The sequence below is a fragment of the Carassius carassius genome, chromosome 4 (genome assembly GCF_963082965.1).
Source record: "Carassius carassius chromosome 4, fCarCar2.1, whole genome shotgun sequence".
In the NCBI taxonomy this organism is placed as follows: Eukaryota; Metazoa; Chordata; class Actinopteri; order Cypriniformes; family Cyprinidae; genus Carassius; species Carassius carassius.
This window is the reverse complement of record NC_081758.1, coordinates 11950104-11971203: the sequence shown is the minus strand read 5'-3', so window position 1 is coordinate 11971203 and position 21100 is coordinate 11950104. Positions and strand designations below refer to the sequence as shown.

General features: G+C 37.5%; 1 protein-coding gene across 1 annotated transcript in view; it reads right to left on the bottom strand.

The window, feature by feature from the left end:
* Nucleotides 1–16339, bottom strand: part of LOC132135067 (vacuolar protein sorting-associated protein 37D-like) — a 42696-nt gene extending 26357 nt beyond the window's left edge. Inside the window, exon 1 of the mRNA XM_059547176.1 lies at nt 16044–16339. Coding sequence (XP_059403159.1) covers nt 16044–16211 — 168 coding nt within the window. The 5' untranslated portion in view covers nt 16212–16339. The remainder of the gene's footprint in view (nt 1–16043) is intronic.
* Between the last annotated feature and the right edge of the window lie 4761 nt (nt 16340–21100).

Below are 21100 nucleotides of genomic sequence, written 5' to 3'. Positions count from 1 at the left end.
CTTAGAATAACTCAAAACAGCATACGTGATCAAAATATAGTCAAGGTTATGTGAGGTTCTTTTTGTTGGGAAACAACTTCAAACCTCTTATTTTTAAGGTCAATTGCTTGATTCAACTCGCGACATAATTGCTGTTTATATGGGGACGTTCCATCAACTCCTCAAGAGAGTGGGTGACGACTGAATGTTTCTCCTTTGAGACGACTTCTCCAGAATGGCAGAGCACAGAAAGAACAGATAATAATTTTCTAATTAAAGGATTATTATAGACAGACTAAGCAATCTAAATATTCAGAACTAATCCCTCATCAAACGCAGATGGAAAACATCTAGCAGGTTTTTAATCACATAATGTTAAACGATTGCAAATTACACGCATCAGTTCTGCATGACGAATGGAGCTTTGAAGAGCAAAATGCAAACAAATGAGATGTCTGTGCTTTCCCAGATTGTCGCCTTTCAATTTTTAAGGGATGAAGACTACATTTAGGTCCAAGGTTTAGGGTTTGGCTCAAGGGTTTTGCACCAATACACTCTTAAAAATACTGTAAGAGTTGTTTATTGCCATCAGTGGTTCCATGAAGATCTTTTAACATCCACAGAACCTTTCCAAAGTATAAAAAGAAAAAGGTTTTATTGGAAAAAAGGTTATTTGAATTATTCAAATGTTCTTCACATCAAGAAAAAATTGGTTCTTTTAAGAACTGTTCAGTGAAAGGTTATTTGGGAATGAAAAATTGGCAATGCTGCAAAAACCTCCTTTTGGATCCTTTATTTTTAAGAGGATAGACCCTACTAGTATATCATTTTTTTATTTCTTTTCTTAATGGATGGCCTTTAAAAATGTATTAGTATTTTTACAAAAATAAATTTTTGCAAATAAACATATTTAATGATTCTATCAATGACCAGTTCTTTCATAAAAGCATGAAATGCACTTGGATAGTTACTAAAGGTGTTTTCAGACCATAAACAGGGACATCAGTTTTTACAATCATGGCATTTTCTTCTTGTTCTGTTTTGCTCATTTCAAAAGTTTTGAAATGCATAAAAATGTCAGTTAATATTCATAGCAACTACAGAACAAGAAACATACCAAAATATGTTTATGCAAGTCACATGTGAGTGAAACTGTCCTCTCATTGGTCAGAGTGCACCTCTTTATGTTCTGGGATTATGCTGATTAATGTCAACCATCCAGATGGATTGACAAGAGAGTGGGAATCAAGGTTTTGTGGTGGACAGTGTTCTCGCAATGCACCTGTTTCAGAGAACTGCAATTACACAACATTTTAATATCAGATGCTGTGGCTTTTTATGTAATACATTTCCCATTTTTAATTATGTTTCAGCTTGGATCACTGGTCCGTTGGGTTGGATTGTTTTTTACAAAAACCAAACCATTCCAGAGTTTTTCAATCAGGCCGAGACCCCCTTGTTCAGGCGATCATGGAGCAATTGGTTTGGAGCGGATCCGACCATGATTGCCATGTTCTTACATGCCTAAATAAACCAAACTAAGGGAGAAACCGTGCTAGGTTCCCGAAAAAATGCTCCAAATGAGCCAAGTGTGAAAATATCATAAGACTCACTAATGAAGGGTTCGGAATAGTGTGTCATCAGCCAATTAAGTGTTGTCATGACACCATTTTCATTAACAGTTAGCTAAATACACTCTTAAAAATAACGGTTCTTTATTGACAGTGATGGTGTAATGAAGAACCTTTAACAGTAACTTTTCAATACACAAAATGTTCTTTATAGTGGACAAAAAAAGCTTCTTTGGATTATTAAAATGTTCTAAACTTCGAAAAAATATTCTTTGAAGAACTGTTCACTGAAAGGTTATTTGGGGAATCAAATTGTTCTTCTAATGCAGGGGTTTTCAACCTGTGGGGCCCGCCCCCCTAGGGGGGCGCCAACACCTGTTAAGGGGGGCGCGAGAAACTGTGAATTCAGAGGCTTAAGTGAAACGTGAATTTAAGATAGCAAATCTTTAGTCATCCACTAGAGGGGGCAATCTGATTAGTCCCGCAGCTAATCATGCGGGGCGACCTCAGTCTCTGTGACGTTGCCATGGTGATATATTAGTTGGCTACAGAGCAGAGGATCAGAGTTGACGCGATCGAGTTCAAGCTAAATATTAAAACAAAACAAAAATGGACCGGTGGCTTAAACGTAATAATTCCAGTGATAAAACGGGTGAACCGTCAGGCAAAAAAGAAGAAGAGTGTCCGACTGAACCCGTACAACTTCCGCAAATTGATGTCGAACCCTCCACGTCAACGGGGCTTTCCACGCAGAGAGGATTAATAGCAAAAACCAAAGGCCTGGGTGCATCAAAACGACGAAAGTATGACGAACAATACATAAAATACGGATTCACGTGCATCACACTTAATCACGAACCACGTCCACAGTGTGTTGTATGTTCTGAAGTGCTTGCAAATGACAGTTTGAAACCTGTGAAACTAATACGTCACTTACAAACCAAACACCCGACGTTAAAAGATAAACCGGTTGACTTTTTTCGCCGTAAAGAATCAGGATTAAAAAAATCAAAAACAAACTATGACTAGCCAAACCACTGTGGCAGTCAAAGCGCTTACAGCATCATATGAGGTGGCGTATTTAGTTGCCAAGGACAAAAAGCCTCATACAATTGCAGAGAGCCTCATTCGTCCAGCAGCAATGGCCATCTGTAGAAATATGTTTGGAGATAAGTTTGCCAGTGACGTTGAACAAATTCCACTATCAGACAACACTATGAGCCGCCGTATTACTGAAATGGCAACCGACATCAAATGTCAACTAATTGAGAGAATACGGGACGGAATTTTTTTTTCATTGCAATTAGACGAGTCGACAGACATCTCAAACTCCTCGCAACTACTTGTATTTGTTCGCTACCGTCATGAGAGAAAATTGCTTGAAGATCTGTTATTTTGCTCAGCAATGGAAAAAACATGCACCGGAAGAGATATTTTTGAAAAACTCAATGGTAAATTGGATGAACTTGGTCTTTGTTGGGACAACTGTGTCGGTGTGTGCACAGACGGAGCGGGAGCCATGTTAGGGAAAAATAAAGGGCTCGCTGCTTTGGTTCGTGAAGTAGCTCCGCATGTGCGTTTCACCCACTGTATGATCCACAGGGAGGTCCTTGCAGCAAAAACTCTTCCTGACGAATTGAACGCAGTGCTTAAAACAGCAACACAAATTGTCAATTTCATCAAGACTCGCCCCATAAAAACAAGACTGTTTGGCCTATTATGCAAAGAAATGGGGTCAGAATATGAATCGTTACTTTTGCACACAGAGGTACGGTGGCTCTCCAGAGGTAAAGTATTGCAGAGGATATTTGCATTGCGTGACGAACTAAGACTTTTTCTGCTCGATTGTGAATCTTCCTTTGCAAATTTTTTTACTGACCCAAAGTGGCTCACAGATCTTGCATACCTGTCTGACATTTTTGATAGACTCAATACCCTTAATTCATCTCTTCAGGGCCCGAATTCAAACCTACTAACAATGTCCAATAAAATTGTGGGGTTTGTGAGGAAATTGGAGCGATGGAGAGGGCAGGTTGATGGGGGTAATGTAGACATGTTCCCAACCTTGGATGAATTTCTCACGGAAAATGAGCTTAATTGGGATGATACAAAAAAAGAAATAACTCTCCATCTACAAGCCCTGTCTGCACATTTCAATAAGTATTTTCCTGAGCAGCATAGTTGGAACCAGTACGACTGGGTTCGTAACCCCTTCATCGAATGCGCAGTGAGTCTGTCATCAAATCAGCAGGATGCCCTTCTGGACCTTTCAAGTGACCGAACTTTGAAGACACTGTTTGACTCGAACACACTGCCGGAATTCTGGCTGTCAGTGGAGACAGAGTACTCTGAACTTGCGAGACTTGCAATTGATATACTTTTGCCTTTTGCCTCAACTTGGCTCTGCGAAGCAACATTTTCTATATTAACTTACATCAAAAGCAAGTATCGCTCACGCTTATTGACAGTGGACGATGATTTGCGGATAGCCGTGTCGGGTATCAAACCACGGATTGGTATGTTGTGCTCTCAGAAACAGGCTCAGCCATCACATTAGGTAAGCTAGATATGTACTGTTTCAATATAACTATTTTTATGCACGCTATATGCAGCACATAATACAGGTGACGAGTGGAAAAAGTTTTATTGTGAGATTATTTTGTATGCTGTAGCAAGGCTACGGTGAATGCGCTGTTGGCGCGACTTTTGTTTGTTGATTTGAGTTTTGTAAATAAAACGTGCGAGTCCCAGTCACGCCGACCCTGTCTTCCTTCCCAACACTGAACCTCTTCACAACACTGAACCATTTTTCAAAAATAAGTTTGTTCTTAATGAAAATTTTGAAAATTGCAAAGTGGAAATGGCACCCGTTTCGTAGAATGACTCTTGTATAGCAATGATGTTCGTTTGCACGCACTTTGGGAGGGTGGGGGGCGCGAATGTAATTAGACAAACTTGGGGGGGCGCATATCCTAAAAGGTTGAAAACCCCTGTTCTAATGAAATGCTGCAAAAAATAACTATTTTTAGAACCTTTAGTTTCAAGAGTTTAGCATTTTTCATAGCTCGGGTAATTGGCTCAAAACAGAAAAACCATGAGCAAAAAGGACAAATTTTAAATCACATACGTCCAAATAACTGCCACTGAGATAAACAGAAATGCTTATGGATAGTTCACACCAGGTGCTGTAAAACATCCTGAAACATACTATATGCAAAGTCTCTAAATCATCTAGTTATGCAAATCCAGAATTTGTCAACGCCATGCATTGCGATCTCAGCATTCTGAGGCATTCTGTTCTCCCCATTAGCATACTATGTTTTTTTCTATGGTCAGTTCTTTTTTGGTCAGCTCAACTACTACAACTAAATCGCTCCTTTGAGTACTAAAGTGTGTTACCGCTATGCAAGAATGAACGTTAAGTATGTAAAACGGGACCAGAGGTGGAAAGTAACGAATTACATTTACTCGCGTTACTGTAATTGAGTAGCTTTTTTGTGTACTAATACTTTTTAAAGTAATTTTTTAAATCTGTAATTTTACTTTTACTTAAGTATATTTTGTTTGAAGTATTGTACTTCGCTACATTTTAAAACACATTAATGAGTAAAAAAAATAAAAAATAAAAAAAATAAATCGCTCCCTGGAAACTACGGCATAATGGGCAGGAGGGCAAACTGGCGCTAAAATCACAAGAAAGATGCAGACGGTCAAAACAGGCGTTAGTGGTGCAGACGCCGCTGAAAACGAAACCCCGTCATATTCTGAAGTTGAACTCGAAGGAAATGAAGTGAACCCCTGGCCATATGTATGCTCTATTATGCAGTGTAAGCTGTACTTGCCTAGGAAGACCAAACTAGCAGCTTATAAAATCTCGACAAGACATCAACCCTTCGCAAGAATGTAGAGGTAAGCTAAATAATTGCATCGTTGCATTGGTGGTTAAAATGAAGCTTTGACATTTTAGCAAGAGGTTTTGCACAAATTAGCTAAAAAGACCGTGGTGAGGAGTGTGCTATTTTTGTTTTAATGATGTGCGCGCGCATTTATAGTGCGTTCTTTCACTGTGTGATTCAGTCTCCTAAAATGCATTTAGAATGATCACAAAATTGAAGATATAGGGACAGAAAATTCACATATTTATATAATTTCATATATTAAATCAAAATCACACAAAGAATGCCATCGTTTCCTCCAAAAATCATCATGAATATATACATACATATATATAACAGTTCAGTAAACAAGTTAATTAAGAGACTTGCGTTTTAGACACCATATTGCCTTTTTAGCTCTATTTCTACAACAGAAAATAATTCCAAACAGCCACCAAAGCACAGTTTTGCGTCTCTGAGCAACGTGACAGTGTTTCGTTCCTGAATGAATCAACCGTTTAAATGATTCGGTTCAATCGCAATGACTCACTTATTAACAGTGACTTGCTGACACATACTGGCCATTTTAATTTCACATCTAAAGTATCTTTTGATTTTTTTTAAATAATTAATTTCTTATCATTTCAAATGAGTATTCAACATTTTATGTCTTGTATATCAAAACATTATTCATGCATTTGTAACTGCAGGTTAAATGCATTCTTGTCCTGCACTAAACAGTGTAATACATCTTAATGCCACTTCCAATGAATCTTCTTCATTTCCTCTGCATTAAAAGATGAGTTTGTTGATACTGATTTGCCTGGTAACAGCCCAAATGTTTTATTATTCTAAATAACTGATTCCTTTAATTAAAAACAACTAGTTTTTAATAACTAGTTTTTACAACTAGTAGTAGAGATTAATAGACCTATCCCAGGGGTGTCAAACTCAGTTCCTGGAGTGCCGTAGCCCTGCAGAGTTTAGTTCTAACCCTGCTCCAGCACACATATCCTGTAGTTTTCAAATAAACCTAAATGATTAGATTAGCTCGATCAGGTGTGTTTAATTAGGGTTATATCTAAACTGTGCTACTTTTTACTTTTACTTGAGTAGATTTTTAGACTGGTACTTTTACTTGTACTTAAGTAAAATTTCATTAATGTAATGGTACTTTTACTTGAGTAGAATATTTTTGTACTCTTTCCACCTCTGAACGGGACCACTATAAAGCGATGCGGTGGCCAAGCATTCAAGCCTACATACCAGTGTTAAGTTTCCTACCATTTGTTTCTGGTTTTAGGGGATGGTTATGGTTAGAATTAGGAATAGAATTTAGGCTATGATCTTTTGATAATGGATGCAGCCCACTACGACAAGGCAAGCATTTCCATGGTTTCACAGCAAACAAAGAGCACACTATCTTTCCACTTAAAGTTTCGGAATCTATTTAAAGACAATACAGATGTTGTCAACCACTAAATGATCAGGGTATGATCAGTGAAGGATCGTTTAAATTCCTACAGAGCCATTTTGAGGATCTAGACAAAATGATAAATAGTTTGGGTAATGAATTGGATATGGGTAGTCATATATTTTCCTATAGTTCTCACCCATAATCCAAAGTGTGGCTTCAGCAGAGACTAAGTTCTTTATCTCTCCTGCAAACCTAATTCATTTGCACTTAACACCCAGAAATTACAGTCACTCTGATGATCTGCCTAACAATTATGACTGCTCAGCGGGACTCAGTATTCATGTCAGTTTGCATGTGAATTGCTAAAAAATAAGATAGAACAGTAACTTTTAACTCTTTCTTTTTTTTTTTGGTCACACTTTAAGGACCCTTTAAATAAAAGGTTCGGCAAGACATATCAAAAGGTTCTTCCTTTTTAATGCAAAAGGACGTCAGTTACATTGTGCTTGTCAATTGCAGGTGGTATTAGTGGGAGGGGAATCCTTATTCTACAGAGCATTCGATTGGGCAAAGAGTCTGGGTAATGCAACACGAGTCATTAATAATTTACTTACAACAATGCTATATAGTTTTTATTAATATTTTGAATTATTTTATATTTTTGGTTTTCATTTTAATGTTAACATTTTAGCAATTTTATGTGCTTTTTTTCATTAATATTTGAATTTAGCATTTTAAATTTAATTTACTTTTTGTTTTAGTTATTTTTGTTCAAATTAAACTTGTTTTATTTCAGTTACTTGCAAGGCAATATCTTTGTCAAAGTTTTTCATGTAATTTTTATATTTTGTTTTTTTGTATTTTAGCTTTAATACATTTAAAACAAACAATTTTTTATATTTTTAGTTTGGTTAACAATAGCAACAGAGAAATAGAAAGTACATTTTAAATTTGTACATCTACTAAATGTGAATTTAGGACTAAACTACACACAGGAGTACAAAGCTACCACACATAATACATTTTTTTTTTTTAAATAAATTCACAAAAGAAAACCATAAAACTCTTATTTTGAGTCTTTATTAGTTTCTTTCTTGTTAGTGGATGCTGATTTGTCTTTCATTTTTTAACGCATCAGTTATGAATTGTTTATTAAATGATTTACATTCCATCACATAAACTTTGAATGAGAATTAAAATTAAAAACTGCGACTCCAAATAAGTTAAAAAAAGAATTTAAAAAAAAAGTACAGCTGCCTTTATAAGGTAGAATCTTAATTGAAATGGTACGTCCTAAATTACTGATTTGGAACATTACACATAGACATCATCTCGACTAAATAACCATTTCACAATTAATAACTAAATAATTGACTCACAACTGATTTCAGAGTTTTCAATCACCATGCTGCTATATACAGTCGAGGCAAAAAGTTTTGAGAATTACATAAATATTGGAAATTGGAAAAGTTGCTGCTCAAGTTTTTATAATAGCAATTTGCATATACTCCAGAATGTTATGAAGAGTGATCAGATGAATTGCATAGTCCTTCTTTGCCATGAAAATTAACTTAATCCCAAAAAAACCTTTCCACTGCATTTCATTGCTGTCATTAAACGACCTGCTGAGATCATTTCAGTAATCGTCTTGTTAACTCAGGTGAGAATGTTGACGAGCACAAGGCTGGAGATCATTATGTCAGGCTGATTGGGTAAGAATGGCAGACTTGACATGTTAAAAGGAGGGTGATGCTTGAAATCATTGTTCTTCCATTGTTAACCATGGTGACCTGCAAAGAACCGCGTGCAGCCATCATTGCGTTGCATAAAAATGGCTTCACAGGCAAGGATATTGTGGCTACTAAGATTGCACCTAAATCAACAATTTATAGGATCATCAAGAACTTCAAGGAAAGAGGTTCAATTCTTGTAAAGAAGGCTTCAGGGCGTCCAAGAAAGTCCAGCAAGCGCCAGGATCGTCTCCTAAAGAGGATCCAGCTGCGGGATTGGAGTGCCACCAGTGCAGATCTTGCTCAGGAATGGCAGCAGGCAGGTGTGAGCGCATCTGCACGCACAGTGAGGCCAAGACTTTTGGAAGATGGCCTGGTGTCAAGAAGGGCAGCAAAGAAGCCACTTCTCTCCAAAAAAAAACAGCAGGGACAGATTGATCTTCTGCAGAAAGTATAGTGAATGGACTGCTGAGGACTGGGGCAAAGTCATATTCTCAGATGAACAGAGGTGGGTAGTAACGAGTTACATTTACTTCGTTACATTTACTTGAGTAATTTTTTGGGGTAACGAATACTTTTTGGAGTATATTTAAAGATGGGTACTTTATACTCTTACTTGAGTAAATTTTTGGGGAAAAATCTGTACTTTTACTTCGTTACTGTGGGCGACGCTCCTCTCATTACTTTATCTTAATGCAATAAATGTTATAATGCTTCAGTTTATGCCAAACGCGCCGTCTACTTTTCTCTGGGCAATGAGCGATGCCCATTCGCGAATGATTCATTCTTTTGAGTCAATTCTGTTCAAAGGCTTGATCAAACCAATTGGCAAACGAGTGAATTGGTTCATGAATCAGTTTGAATGAGTCGTTCAGTTCCCTGCCGCACGCGCTGAGCGTCTGAAGTGGTTCACTCCGAGTTGTAACGTTTAAGAACAGAAAGAGCGTTGAAAACGTGGCTGGAACTGCACTGAATTGAAATCTGCAAAGGTTATTATTTGCTAGCGATGGAGATCCTTATTAGATGAACACCGCGTGTGCCGTCTACTGTTTAACAGGTAATAACTTGGGCTACATTCGATTACAGTACACGATACCACTGTGACATTAGTTTGTTGTACGTGTGTGGCTTATAACAAAGGGGAGTCAAGTTGAATGCAGCTTCCAAAAGACAAAACATAGCCGATTAAGATTTTATTAATTTTAATACAATCTCACTGGTGCAAGTACGTTCAGCGAGTCATATTATCAGCTGCTAAATTCAGATCTGTGATCGCTTGCTGGCGCTGAGCCAGAGATAGATGCGTTTATACAGCGCTGCGTATTATAACAAATCACACATGATTCTTTTGAGCTTATTAAAGTATTGGCCAATCAGAGGTGTTCCGATGAGTCATCGCTAAAATGCAGGTGCTTCCTTCACTCGCTCGCTGACTGAATAGGCCTACCTCTTTCTGGCGAATTCTCTCATCAGAAACAACAAAGTGCAGATGTTTGTACGAATCTTTAATTAAATATTGATTTCACAGTGTTAACAGTTTCAGTGATTTTAATGGGAGTTTCTGAGAGTGATTGAAATCTAGACTGTCAGTGAAAATTATCTTTAATAATGTAAATGTTATTTGCTCTCTTTCTGAACAATGAAAGATAAGTAGCAATATTTATATCACATTAACTTTCAATGTTAAATTCACATTTAATATAAAGTCAGTCGTATTAAAAATATGTTATGGCATGACACCTATATCTGTTACTTAAGTAAACAGACAGGGTTTTATAATAAATTACATAAATTGGAGTAAAGGCTGATGAAATATATACATTTATACACGCACACATACATTACATACATGTTATCTATATATCTAAATAAAAATAGGCTCAGTATATATGACCCAAAGTAACTAGTAACTAACTACTTGAGTAGATTTTTTTATCCGATACTCTTTTACTCTTACTCAAGTAACTATTCAAGACTAGTACTTTTACTTTTACTTGAGTAAATATTTCTAGAAGTACTTTTACTTTTACTTGAGTACAGTTATTGGGTACTCTACCCACCTCTGATGAAGCCCCTTTTCGATCGTTTGGGGCATCTGGAAAAAGGCTTGTCCGGAGAAGAAAAGGTGAGTGCTACCATCAGTCCTGTGTCATGCCAACAGTAAAGCATCCTGACACCATTCATGTGTGGGGTTGCTTCTCATCCAAGGGAGTGGGCTCACTCACAATTCTGCCCAAAAACACAGCCATGAATAAAGAATGGTACCAAAACACCCTCCAACAGCAACTTCTTCCAACAATCCAACAACAGTTTGGTGAAGAACAATGCATTTTCCAGCACGATGGAGCACCGTGCCATAAGGCAAAAGTGATAACTAAGTGGCTCGGGGACCAGAATGTTGAAATTTTGGGTCCATGGCCTGGAAACTCCCCAGATCTTAATCCCATTGAGAACTTGTGGTCAATCCTCAAGAGGCGGGTGGACAAACAAAAACCCACTAATTCTGACAAACTCCAAGAAGTGATTATGAAAGAATGGGTTGCTATCAGTCAGGATTTGGCCCAGAAGTTGATTGAGAGCATGTCCAGTCGAATTGCAGAGGTCCTGAAAAAGAAGGGCCAACACTGCAAATACTGACTCTGCATAAATGTCATGTAATTGTCGATAAAAGCCTTTGAAACGTATGAAGTGCTTGTAATTATATTTCAGTACATCACAGAAACAACTGAAACAAAGATCTAAAAGCAGTTTAGCAGCAAACTTTTTGAAAACTAATATTTATGTAATTCTCAAAACTTTTGGCCACAACTGTATGTCCTTAACTAGGACACATGTGACACTGAACCTGAAGCCAACAATTATACAGGGCTTTTTGAGACTGATTATTTAGAATTGTCATCCAGGCAACTTATGGAAAAAATGCTTTTGCAAAGTTGTAAATAAAACAAAGACGACTAGAGTATATGTTTTACAAGAGAATACTATTTCAGTCTTTATACTGCCAAATTTCACATTTAGTTCAGTGTGTGTGAAATTTTCAATCAGTTACTGAGTGAAAAATGTTGCTAGACCTAGTTTTTTTTCAGGTAGGTAGCGCACTAAGTTTTGGAACAGAGCTAATAAATCTATTAGAGCATCTCTTAAAAACTTCATGCATTCTGTTGCCTAAAACAAATTCACCTGAGCATTTACAACTCCAGGAAAGGATGTGGCTTATCTTGGCGAGGATGTGGCGCTTCGTACGATAAAGTCAGCTAAGACACATGCTCTTTCACATTTCATGATGGGGCTATAATCAGTCTTATAGTTACTGGGGCATATTTTAGAGGAACATCTGAGTGAGTCCTGAGGCTCTTAGTATTCCATACTGCTGAGTTTGCTGCATGTGTTATAAGTCACCCAGAGCCAATAACTGTCCCAGTCCAGCCCCTGCTTCTGTGCACATCTTTCACACTTGTGGTCGGGAAAATGAAAATTTTGAATGTGGAGGGAAACAGAAGGCTCTTCGGCACATGTTTCTCCAGCATCTCTGTTCTTCGCCTGTTTCCTCTCTCTCTCTCTTGCCGTTTAATGCAAAAGTAAAAATCCCGGACCTACGGAGAGTATTTTCCCTAAACAGGAATTGACACAGACCATCCATTTCCGTTTGCACCTGCCTGTATGTCTGTTTATACACTGCACACAGATGCAAGTCCTCTGGAGACCATGTGGGCTGGATGATACAATGGTCATAAAACAAATGCCTACAGTCACAAACTACAAAATACCTTACAGAAATAATGCTCCCAAACTAAAACGAAACTTCTGTCATTATACACTCACCCTCATGTCCTTCTAGACCCGTATGACTTTCTTTAAAAGAAAAGAAAATGGTTTACTAACAATAATTGGGGACTGTAACTTTCCCTCTGTAATGACACTAAAGCATCATAAAACTATCATGAACTTGAGAATCAGACTTGTGAATGAATCATTAAAGAATCGGTTCAGTTAAAAGATCAGATTGACTGACAAATTGTTACATTGCAATCATTTCTTATTGTGTCCATTCATAATTCTTAAAAAAATGTCTACAACATTTTTAAATGTAGCATTTTTATATAGTACCGCTGAGCACCACTAATCAAAAGTTTGGGGTTGGCAAGTTAAAACTTTTATTTATTTTTTGTGAAATGTTATAATTTAATTTCAAATAAATGTTTTTACATTTTAATATATTTTTTTTAAATGTAATTTATTCCTGTGATGGCAAAGCTGTATTTTCAGTATAATTACTCCCATCTTCGTCGTGGCGCTTAATATTTTTCTGGAAACCTTGATACATTTTCATCAGTATTCTTTGATAAATGGAAAGTTTATTTAACATTTATTTGAAATGGAAATCTTTTGCAATTTTAGAAATGTTTAACTGTCCATTTTGATCAATTTTATGCATCTTCACAGAATAAAACCATAAAAAAAAAAAACCTTTATACTTACCCCAAACATTTTATTGGTAGTGTATTTAGCTAATTTCCCATGCTTTCCATTAATTTCAATAATTTATATATAAAGCACCAATATTTTGTAAGCAAAAACACTTACCAGTTTTTTAAAAAATTAAATAAATGTAATATTTAACTGTTAAATGTTTGAGCTATGCTAAAAATATAGTAATTAAAAAAAAATGTAAATAGATTCCACACTTGTCCCATCTGCCACTGGTCGACAAACAGACAGCTTCTTTGCGCTAATGAGATTTTACATCCAAGCTTAAGATGTCGTTGTTTTCAACATGAAAGCAATACAAAACAGCAAAGGTGAGAAACCATATGATTAATGATGGCTGTACATATTTAAGCATGCAGCGTAAGCACAGTTAATCAAGCCCATCTGTTTAGTCCAAGACAGTTTGGCATGGTCAATAAACCATGAATGAGCAAAGACCTGCTCTTACTGATGAGTTCAAGGAGTATGTCTGACTCTCCCCTCTGTATCTCTCATGAGTGCAGAAAGTTAACCATAAAGGCCGTCTCATTGCTATTCACAGGAAAGAGCACAGCTTGGGAATTACAGAGCCTTTTCCATTTAATAAAATCACCAACATCTCTTGTTAGGGAATGACGCTCAAGAGAAATAACTGTATCCACAGCACTGGTTATCCTTTCATGGGGGTTGGCTTTGGAGACCTCGTGTGTTAATGAATTGACCTTGTGATGGGAATAGTGATGGGCCTCACCGATCACAATTTGTTAGGAGTTTGACCTCTACGACCCCAGCACATAACTCTCGTGGCACAGCCATTGATAAAGCCCATCAATCCATAAGACGCAGATTGTATCTGTATCTGCAGTTATCATTTTTATTTTCACCATGCTGCTGCTGTTACAAACACATCTACCATCTTTAACATATCTAATGTGGCCTGCTGAGTTCAATTCTGTCCAGGGTTGTTATTGTTAACTAAAACTAAACTACTTGGTTTTTAAATAATTATGAAAAAATAATAATAATAATAAAATAAATAATTATTAGATGAAAAACTTAAAACAAACACACACAAAAATAGACATATTGCCTCGGCAACTACCTAAAATAAGTTGAATCTGAAGTACTAAAACTACTAAAGCTGAAATAAAAATGAATCATTTCAAATAATAATAATATAATAACGAAACCTAATGAAATCGAAAAAAAAAAAGTAACATTACTGAAATTGACACTAAAATTAAAACGAAAACTGAAAATATAAAAAAGGCTTATTCAATATAACAGTAACTACTATAAAATAATATAAATAATAGTCAAACAACACTTATTCCGTTATAATTCATAAATGATGATTTTCCTGTGTATTACGAAAGGAGATATTTAAAGGAATGTCCTGGCTGCTCTTTTCTCTTTAAATGCGTCATGTACATTTGAAGTCAGTCGTGTCTCCAATGCTTCTCAAGTGTCGCCTCGTGAACAATCGTGATGCAAGTCTGAACATGTGCAAGCATGAGATTTAAGAATACTAGCTACTACTCCTCTGCAGACTGCAGAGTGATTTTATCATTTTCTGAGCTTGGCATCCTCTGTCCTCATTCACTTTCACGGAGTTAAAAAAAAGAGCAGCCGGGACATTTCCTGTTGTGGGTCCACAGAAAAATAAATTTGAGGTTAGCGTGACATAAAAAATATTCCTTCAGTTTATGAGTACAAAGTGCTGTATATGATGTGTATATCAGATTTTATGAAGACTGAGGATGTATTTTTATGACCTAGAGCAAACATATTTATCCTTAGATTTCCAATAACATGCTCAGGCTTCCGGCAGGGATCTGGTATCAGGCTAGACCAATTTAAGTCTTAAATGTCTACAGTGACACCAGATCTGTCCCAAATGAGAAAAGATGTTCTAAGCTGAAAATGAATGATGCTCCTTAGGAGCTCTCATATAAACTGGAGAGCTTGAGAGAGACTTCATGGCTAAACATGGGGAGTCAGAAAATATTGCAGCCCTACAAAATGCATTTCAAATGCATTCAAAGGAACAGAATACAATGAACACGGCCTGCATTACAATGAACCCTTGAAATGCAATGAAATCATATACAGTAAGCCGCTCATTGTTGCGACTCTTAGACAGTCTATGTGGGGGGGCATTAACTATACACACATAAATAACTAAACATGAAATATTAAGCGTTTTTAGCAAGAATTTAAGAATTAGCCTTCAGCTATGCCTAAAGCTTCAGCTAATACAAATATCCTATTGCATCTATTGTGAAAAAATTGACTATTTAGAATAATAATACAAATCAATAAATAAAAATAAAAATGGCAACAACATGAATACTGCAACAATGGTGATTTATTATATTATGAATCACTTTATGCCGTGCTGGTGTGTTGCTCTACACAACAGTGAAATATGGCAGTTGAGCAGTCACTTTATATAATGTATGAAATTATTTCTCTGCTTAATGATGCGATTGACCAATCAGAATGAAGTATTCCGAAGGCTTACGTATTAAAACTGATTTTTATATCAAAGGAGGGGAAAACTAGTTTTCGTCAACACTTTTGGCAAAGCTGGAATAGGAAATTAAATGTTAATATGTGAAGCAGCATATTACTAAAATAGTGTAATTCGTAATTTACTTTCAATGCACAAAACTTTAACCGCTGACGGCAAATATTTGGGAAACGGTTCCCTTAAGAAATAACGTCTCGACAAAACATGATTTGATCAAGTGTGTGAGTCTCTGTGGTGCTTCTGCAGTGCACTGGTCTGCAGCTCTGTATGGGCTTCAGGATATGTGTGATGGCGTGGAATGCATAAAACACGCTACAGATCCCACGAGCAGTCTAATAGGTGCATGGAACAAAATCTAGCACACAGTTTGTTCAAATGACAAGTACAACAGCTGATCAGAGAAACAATGACAGGCATGCAAAGAAACATCCTGTTAAAGGTCTAAATGGTGTGTGCGAACCGAAGAAATACCTCTTCACTGAGTCGCACGATCTGATTCATTTTTTCGTCATCTTGTAGGAGCTCCCGTAGTTCATTGCAATTGAGGACCCTGTACCCATCTGGGTAAGAGTTCGCGTCCCTTTTCTGGGACATTCCGGTCCCCGTGAGGCGCACTAAACAACTCCGTTTGCCAGCCATTTAACTTCCATGTTGCTCACGCTCGGCGCCAAATGTCCGTGAACACGGGAGAGGAGCCAGAGGAGCTCTTATCGGCATGAAGGCGCACCACTGACTGTTTGCGAAGACAATGCAAGCAAGGACTAAGCACACGTTTACAGATTCCTCCAGTTCCGCATTCCACCGCCAGGAGGCGCAGCACTGATAACGTGCCATACATTACCTTCAAAATACCGAAATCAGTTACATATGGTCAGTAGTGATGGGAAGTTCGGCTCTTTTCAGAGAGCCGGCTCTTTTGGCTCAGCTCCCAAAGAGGAGTCGGCTCTTTCGACTCCTGAATGGCTCTTAATTTAGGATTTTTTGTAGGCCTTTATTTTACCATAACTTTGCAAAAATTATTTTTTTGTGTGTTGAAAACCCTTTCATGTGCAGTGTTTTTATGAGAATCCTTATAATTGCCTAATTTTGCGCATTTATTTGGTTACAAGACCATTATTTTGTTTAATATTTTAATCAAACATTTTTATTGCACAAATTAACAACAAAACAGCAAATAAATCCACAGAACTAGAACCAAACTCAAGCAAACAGTATTAATGTCCTCAGTGAAGATTGGCATTCAAAAAAATCAGATGCCTCAGCTTTGATGGACTGATCCTAATTCTTCTTTCTGTGATTATCTGCCCTGTTTTTGAGAAGATTCTCTCTGAAGGAACCGATGTTGCCATAATACAGTCTCCCCTCCATTAACTTTGTTACGAATCGTTAACTTGCAGTGGAGTGCCGCTTCACTTTATCCCCTTCTCTGTTTTTACATAATGGTATGATCCCATATACTCACATCTGATTCAAGTTTAGGTCTCTGCACGAAAGTAATGGGAGTTACCAGATCAGGGTGTTTTTACACCATGATACCTGGTTGGCTGACGTCATAGTGACGTTAGGTTTAGGGGTGGGGTTGGGTAAGCGGGATCATTTTGATTGCATGATTTAGAAACACCCAGCAGTTTGAAAACACCCACAAGGTGATAGCTGCGATGTGATTGCTGACCAATCAAAACAAAGTTCTGCCTTGAGGTAAGCAGCGAAAGGAAAAAAAACTGGGAGCCGGCTCTCACTCGATTGCGAGCCGGCTCTTCTGATTCACTACAAAGCATCGGCTCTCAGAGCCGCATCTTTTGCGCATGACCCATCACTAATGGTCAGTGCTGGGGGCAGTGTTGCCAAGTCCGTGGTTTTCCCGCGGAATTGGGCTACTTTAAAGGGTACATAACATACACAGTTTCACCTAATCTCATGTTAATCTTGAGTACCTATAGATAAGTACTGCATCCTTCATATTCAAAAAGTCTTTAGTTTATATCATATTTATAAAAGAAAAATACAGCTTTCTGATTCTCTCCGGAAAAAGCAGAGCTCCTGGAGGCGTGCTGTGGGCGGAGCTATAACACTGATGTTTCGTGTTGTTCCCATTAACATATATTCATTTATGTGCTGATTTCCAACAAAAGACAAAAATCTGATGCAGTTGTACTTACATGAATGGGGTTTTTTATCACTGGGACCACTCAAACGATGTGCAAATCCAGCATCGACCTGGGCCTTGTTTATAAAACATTCGTTACTGAAATGACGAGAACACACAAAGGCACTTGTTACACTCCGTTGCTGCCCCGGAAAAACAAACTACATCCACTGTTCGTGTAACGCTGGATTATTGGGGAAGCTGAACACGGTAAACTTTCCCCCACATCCAAAAACACACTTATTTGGAGCCATTCTCAAACAAATCCTATGCAGCGCTGCCGACGATTTCCAGATGAAGCGTGTTGATGTGCGCGGTCTCGCTCTCCTCTGGTCGACGTGTGCGTGGGCGCACTTTTCAGAGAGAAATGCTCATATAAGGAGTTCCACTATCGTCTATGTCATTAGATCCACGATCGAAAAAAAAACAGCCGAAACTTGTACCAACCCGGAAGTAAGATGTTCGGCACAAAAATTCTATGTCATTCTTCCAAATAATTTTTTACAACTTTGGCCATGTTTAACATGAGACTCCATCTCTTTGACACTGCCCAGCCGGCACATGACCGACCTTCAACGTTGAAATATGGTTGAAATAAGGTCAGTTGTGGTTTCAACGTTGAAACAGCATTACTAGCCCCAGCCCGACAGGTGTCGTAATACCAGTTTCGGCCATGGGAGGCGGTATGCGGGCAACATAACCACCAGCCAACCTGCAATACACAAATAACTCGCACGGCTTGTGGGCGTACTTGAACCTGATGTCAATCGTGTGGAAAGTACAGCCCACTACTTCATTTCAGTTCAGGGAAGAGAGCGGAAGGATGACTGAAGCCCTTGGCAAGAGACCACCACCCGCTACAGGGAAACAACCGCGCTTGAAATCACAAATCAAATCCGATAAGAAAAGGAGCCGAACCAGAGTAAACATCGGCACTGCTTTCAATCGCTGGAGACAACTGATGGACCTGAAAGAAATGAGGGTCGACACCGAACTTGCAACATTTCTTTTGGATTGGTAAGTTAGATGCTGTTAGTATTTCGCTAGAAGTTTGTTTTATATGTTTGTGTATTTTTTTTTCGGGAAGTTATAACATAGAAATGCATCGAAGGCTGTTCGATAAATGTGCTAATGTTAGCGATGGCTAACCGTAGCTGCGTTTGATAATTAGCTAGCTATAACTTACCCATTTTTTTATATCATAACTAACCTGCTCTGTCTAGTCTGTTGGTCTCCGTGTTCCCTTTGCTTCGTGGTTTTTCTGTATGTGAGAAAATTGATGTGTGGCGTGAAAGCGTGTGAAAAGAGTCAATTGCGTGTGTCTCACGGTGAATGCTTGAGAGTTGGCAGCTCTGGTTACGTTGGTTGGCGCTAGCTTGGTCAACATCAGCTGTCTGATGTTGACCAATGATGTTGACAGAATGCTGTCTGTCAAATTAATTTAATTCAAATAATGTGTATATACAACTCAAAATGTAATATGAACAAAACGAATAGGAACATATTCACTGGTAAAGGTGAAGGGGAGTAGCTTGAAGATGTAATGTTTCAAAATCACTTGACATCACCCAACGTTCCTCTGGAAGCAAAACGTCCTCTTAGGCTTCGGCTATGGCTGTAGGGTTGTTGTGAAGGTAGGGGCGGAGCATAGAGACTATGCCGTTTCTTGTTTGTTACTCTAGAGTAGACCAATTCACTTTATTGAGGCATACTGCCCCCATCTGGTATGGAATGTGGAGTATGACTTGATTTTTTTGCCAGACATGACAGATGGCACCTTTAAAGCCGAATGATTGAAAAACTTCCAGCACATGACCAACTTTCAACGTTGATATGGTTGAAATAAGATCAGTTGTGGTTTCAACGTTGAAACAACGTTAATTCAACATTTAAAGATGAACAGTTGAAAAACTTACAGCACATGACCAACTTTCAACGTTGAAATATGGTTGAAAATAAGGTCAGTTGTTTTAATGAAACAACGTTAAAAATGTTTAATGCTAAATGGTTGAAAAAGGTTAACAAACTTTTAAATTATTTATATTAAATTATTTAATATTATTATTATTTTAATAGCATTTTAAAATATTTTAGTCATGATACATATTATAAAATCTAAAGGTATATGTTAAATATTATCATCATTAACAACAATAAAACTAAATACATTTCGCTGCTTTATCACACTGAAACAACTCCTATTGGTAGTTTTTTTATTACTTTGATCATTATTGGTTAATCTTGCTGTCATTCAGGAAACTGGACAATGAATTCGGTTCGCGCCTTCCTACATATGACCGTTATTGTCGTCTTTCTGTGGGTGAGGCGGCTGACTGTGAGCTGCTGCTCGTTATAACGAATTATTTAATATTTGCCTGTTGATTTTTTTTTAATTTTGAGCTTATTTGAGTCGTGACATGTCAAAGGAGAACAAAAACTGAACACAAGAAGGGTCAGATGCAGACCCGGTTCTACGGGGGTGCTTGAGGGTGCTAAGCACCCTCAAATAAAAGTGAAAGCACCCTCAGATGAAAAATTATTAATAGCACACATAAACGAGATTTTGCCGAAAATAAAACACAGACGGATTTCACACTCTTGCCTATAATAGGATAGCCTACACAAAATAAATAAATTAATAAAATTAAACAAATATATATATATTAAATAAATTATTTCGTTTAGCCCGAACCTTGCGTCATTTTAATGACGTTTCTCTGACATAATGTTCTCCAACATAAATGCTTTCAAGTCTGGATTCGCAAGCCGTTTGAAGGAAGGTTACAGTACTGAATATATTTGGATTAGCTTCTTCCTCCTCCTCCGAATCACAACCTGTAAGTATTATTATTAATAATTGTAGCATGCTCAATAAGTATTTTGTGTAACGTTATGTGTGTTGTGTAACGTTAAGCTAGCGCAGCTTCTTGGTCTTTTGCTGTCAATTGTTTTGAACTGCTTATCGTTGTTATTGGAGTTGTCATAAAGAATATCGTTAGCCTCATAGCATAATTGCCTAAGTCATTTTTTGGCCAAATTGAGATATCTGCCTAACTTTTCTGTCCTACCACTGCTGCATCATCCTGCCTTTCTGCCTATGTCCTAAGCCAATCACAACACTTATTAGAATCCAAAAACACTATCTGCATAAGTCATCTCTTTGACTTAGGCAGTTTTGATACAAACAAAATGGCAGAAAACATGGGAAGACAGATGTCCAGAAGTGATGTATTAGCTCTTCTGTTTGATTCGTTTTCATCTGGTAAGAGTTCATATTTCTTAAATTTACTAGACACTAAATGTAATTTCAGTCAATCAAAGGGATTATAAACTGTGTATTTAAACTTGACTTTTTTTGCTACAAGATATGATGAAGTAGCTA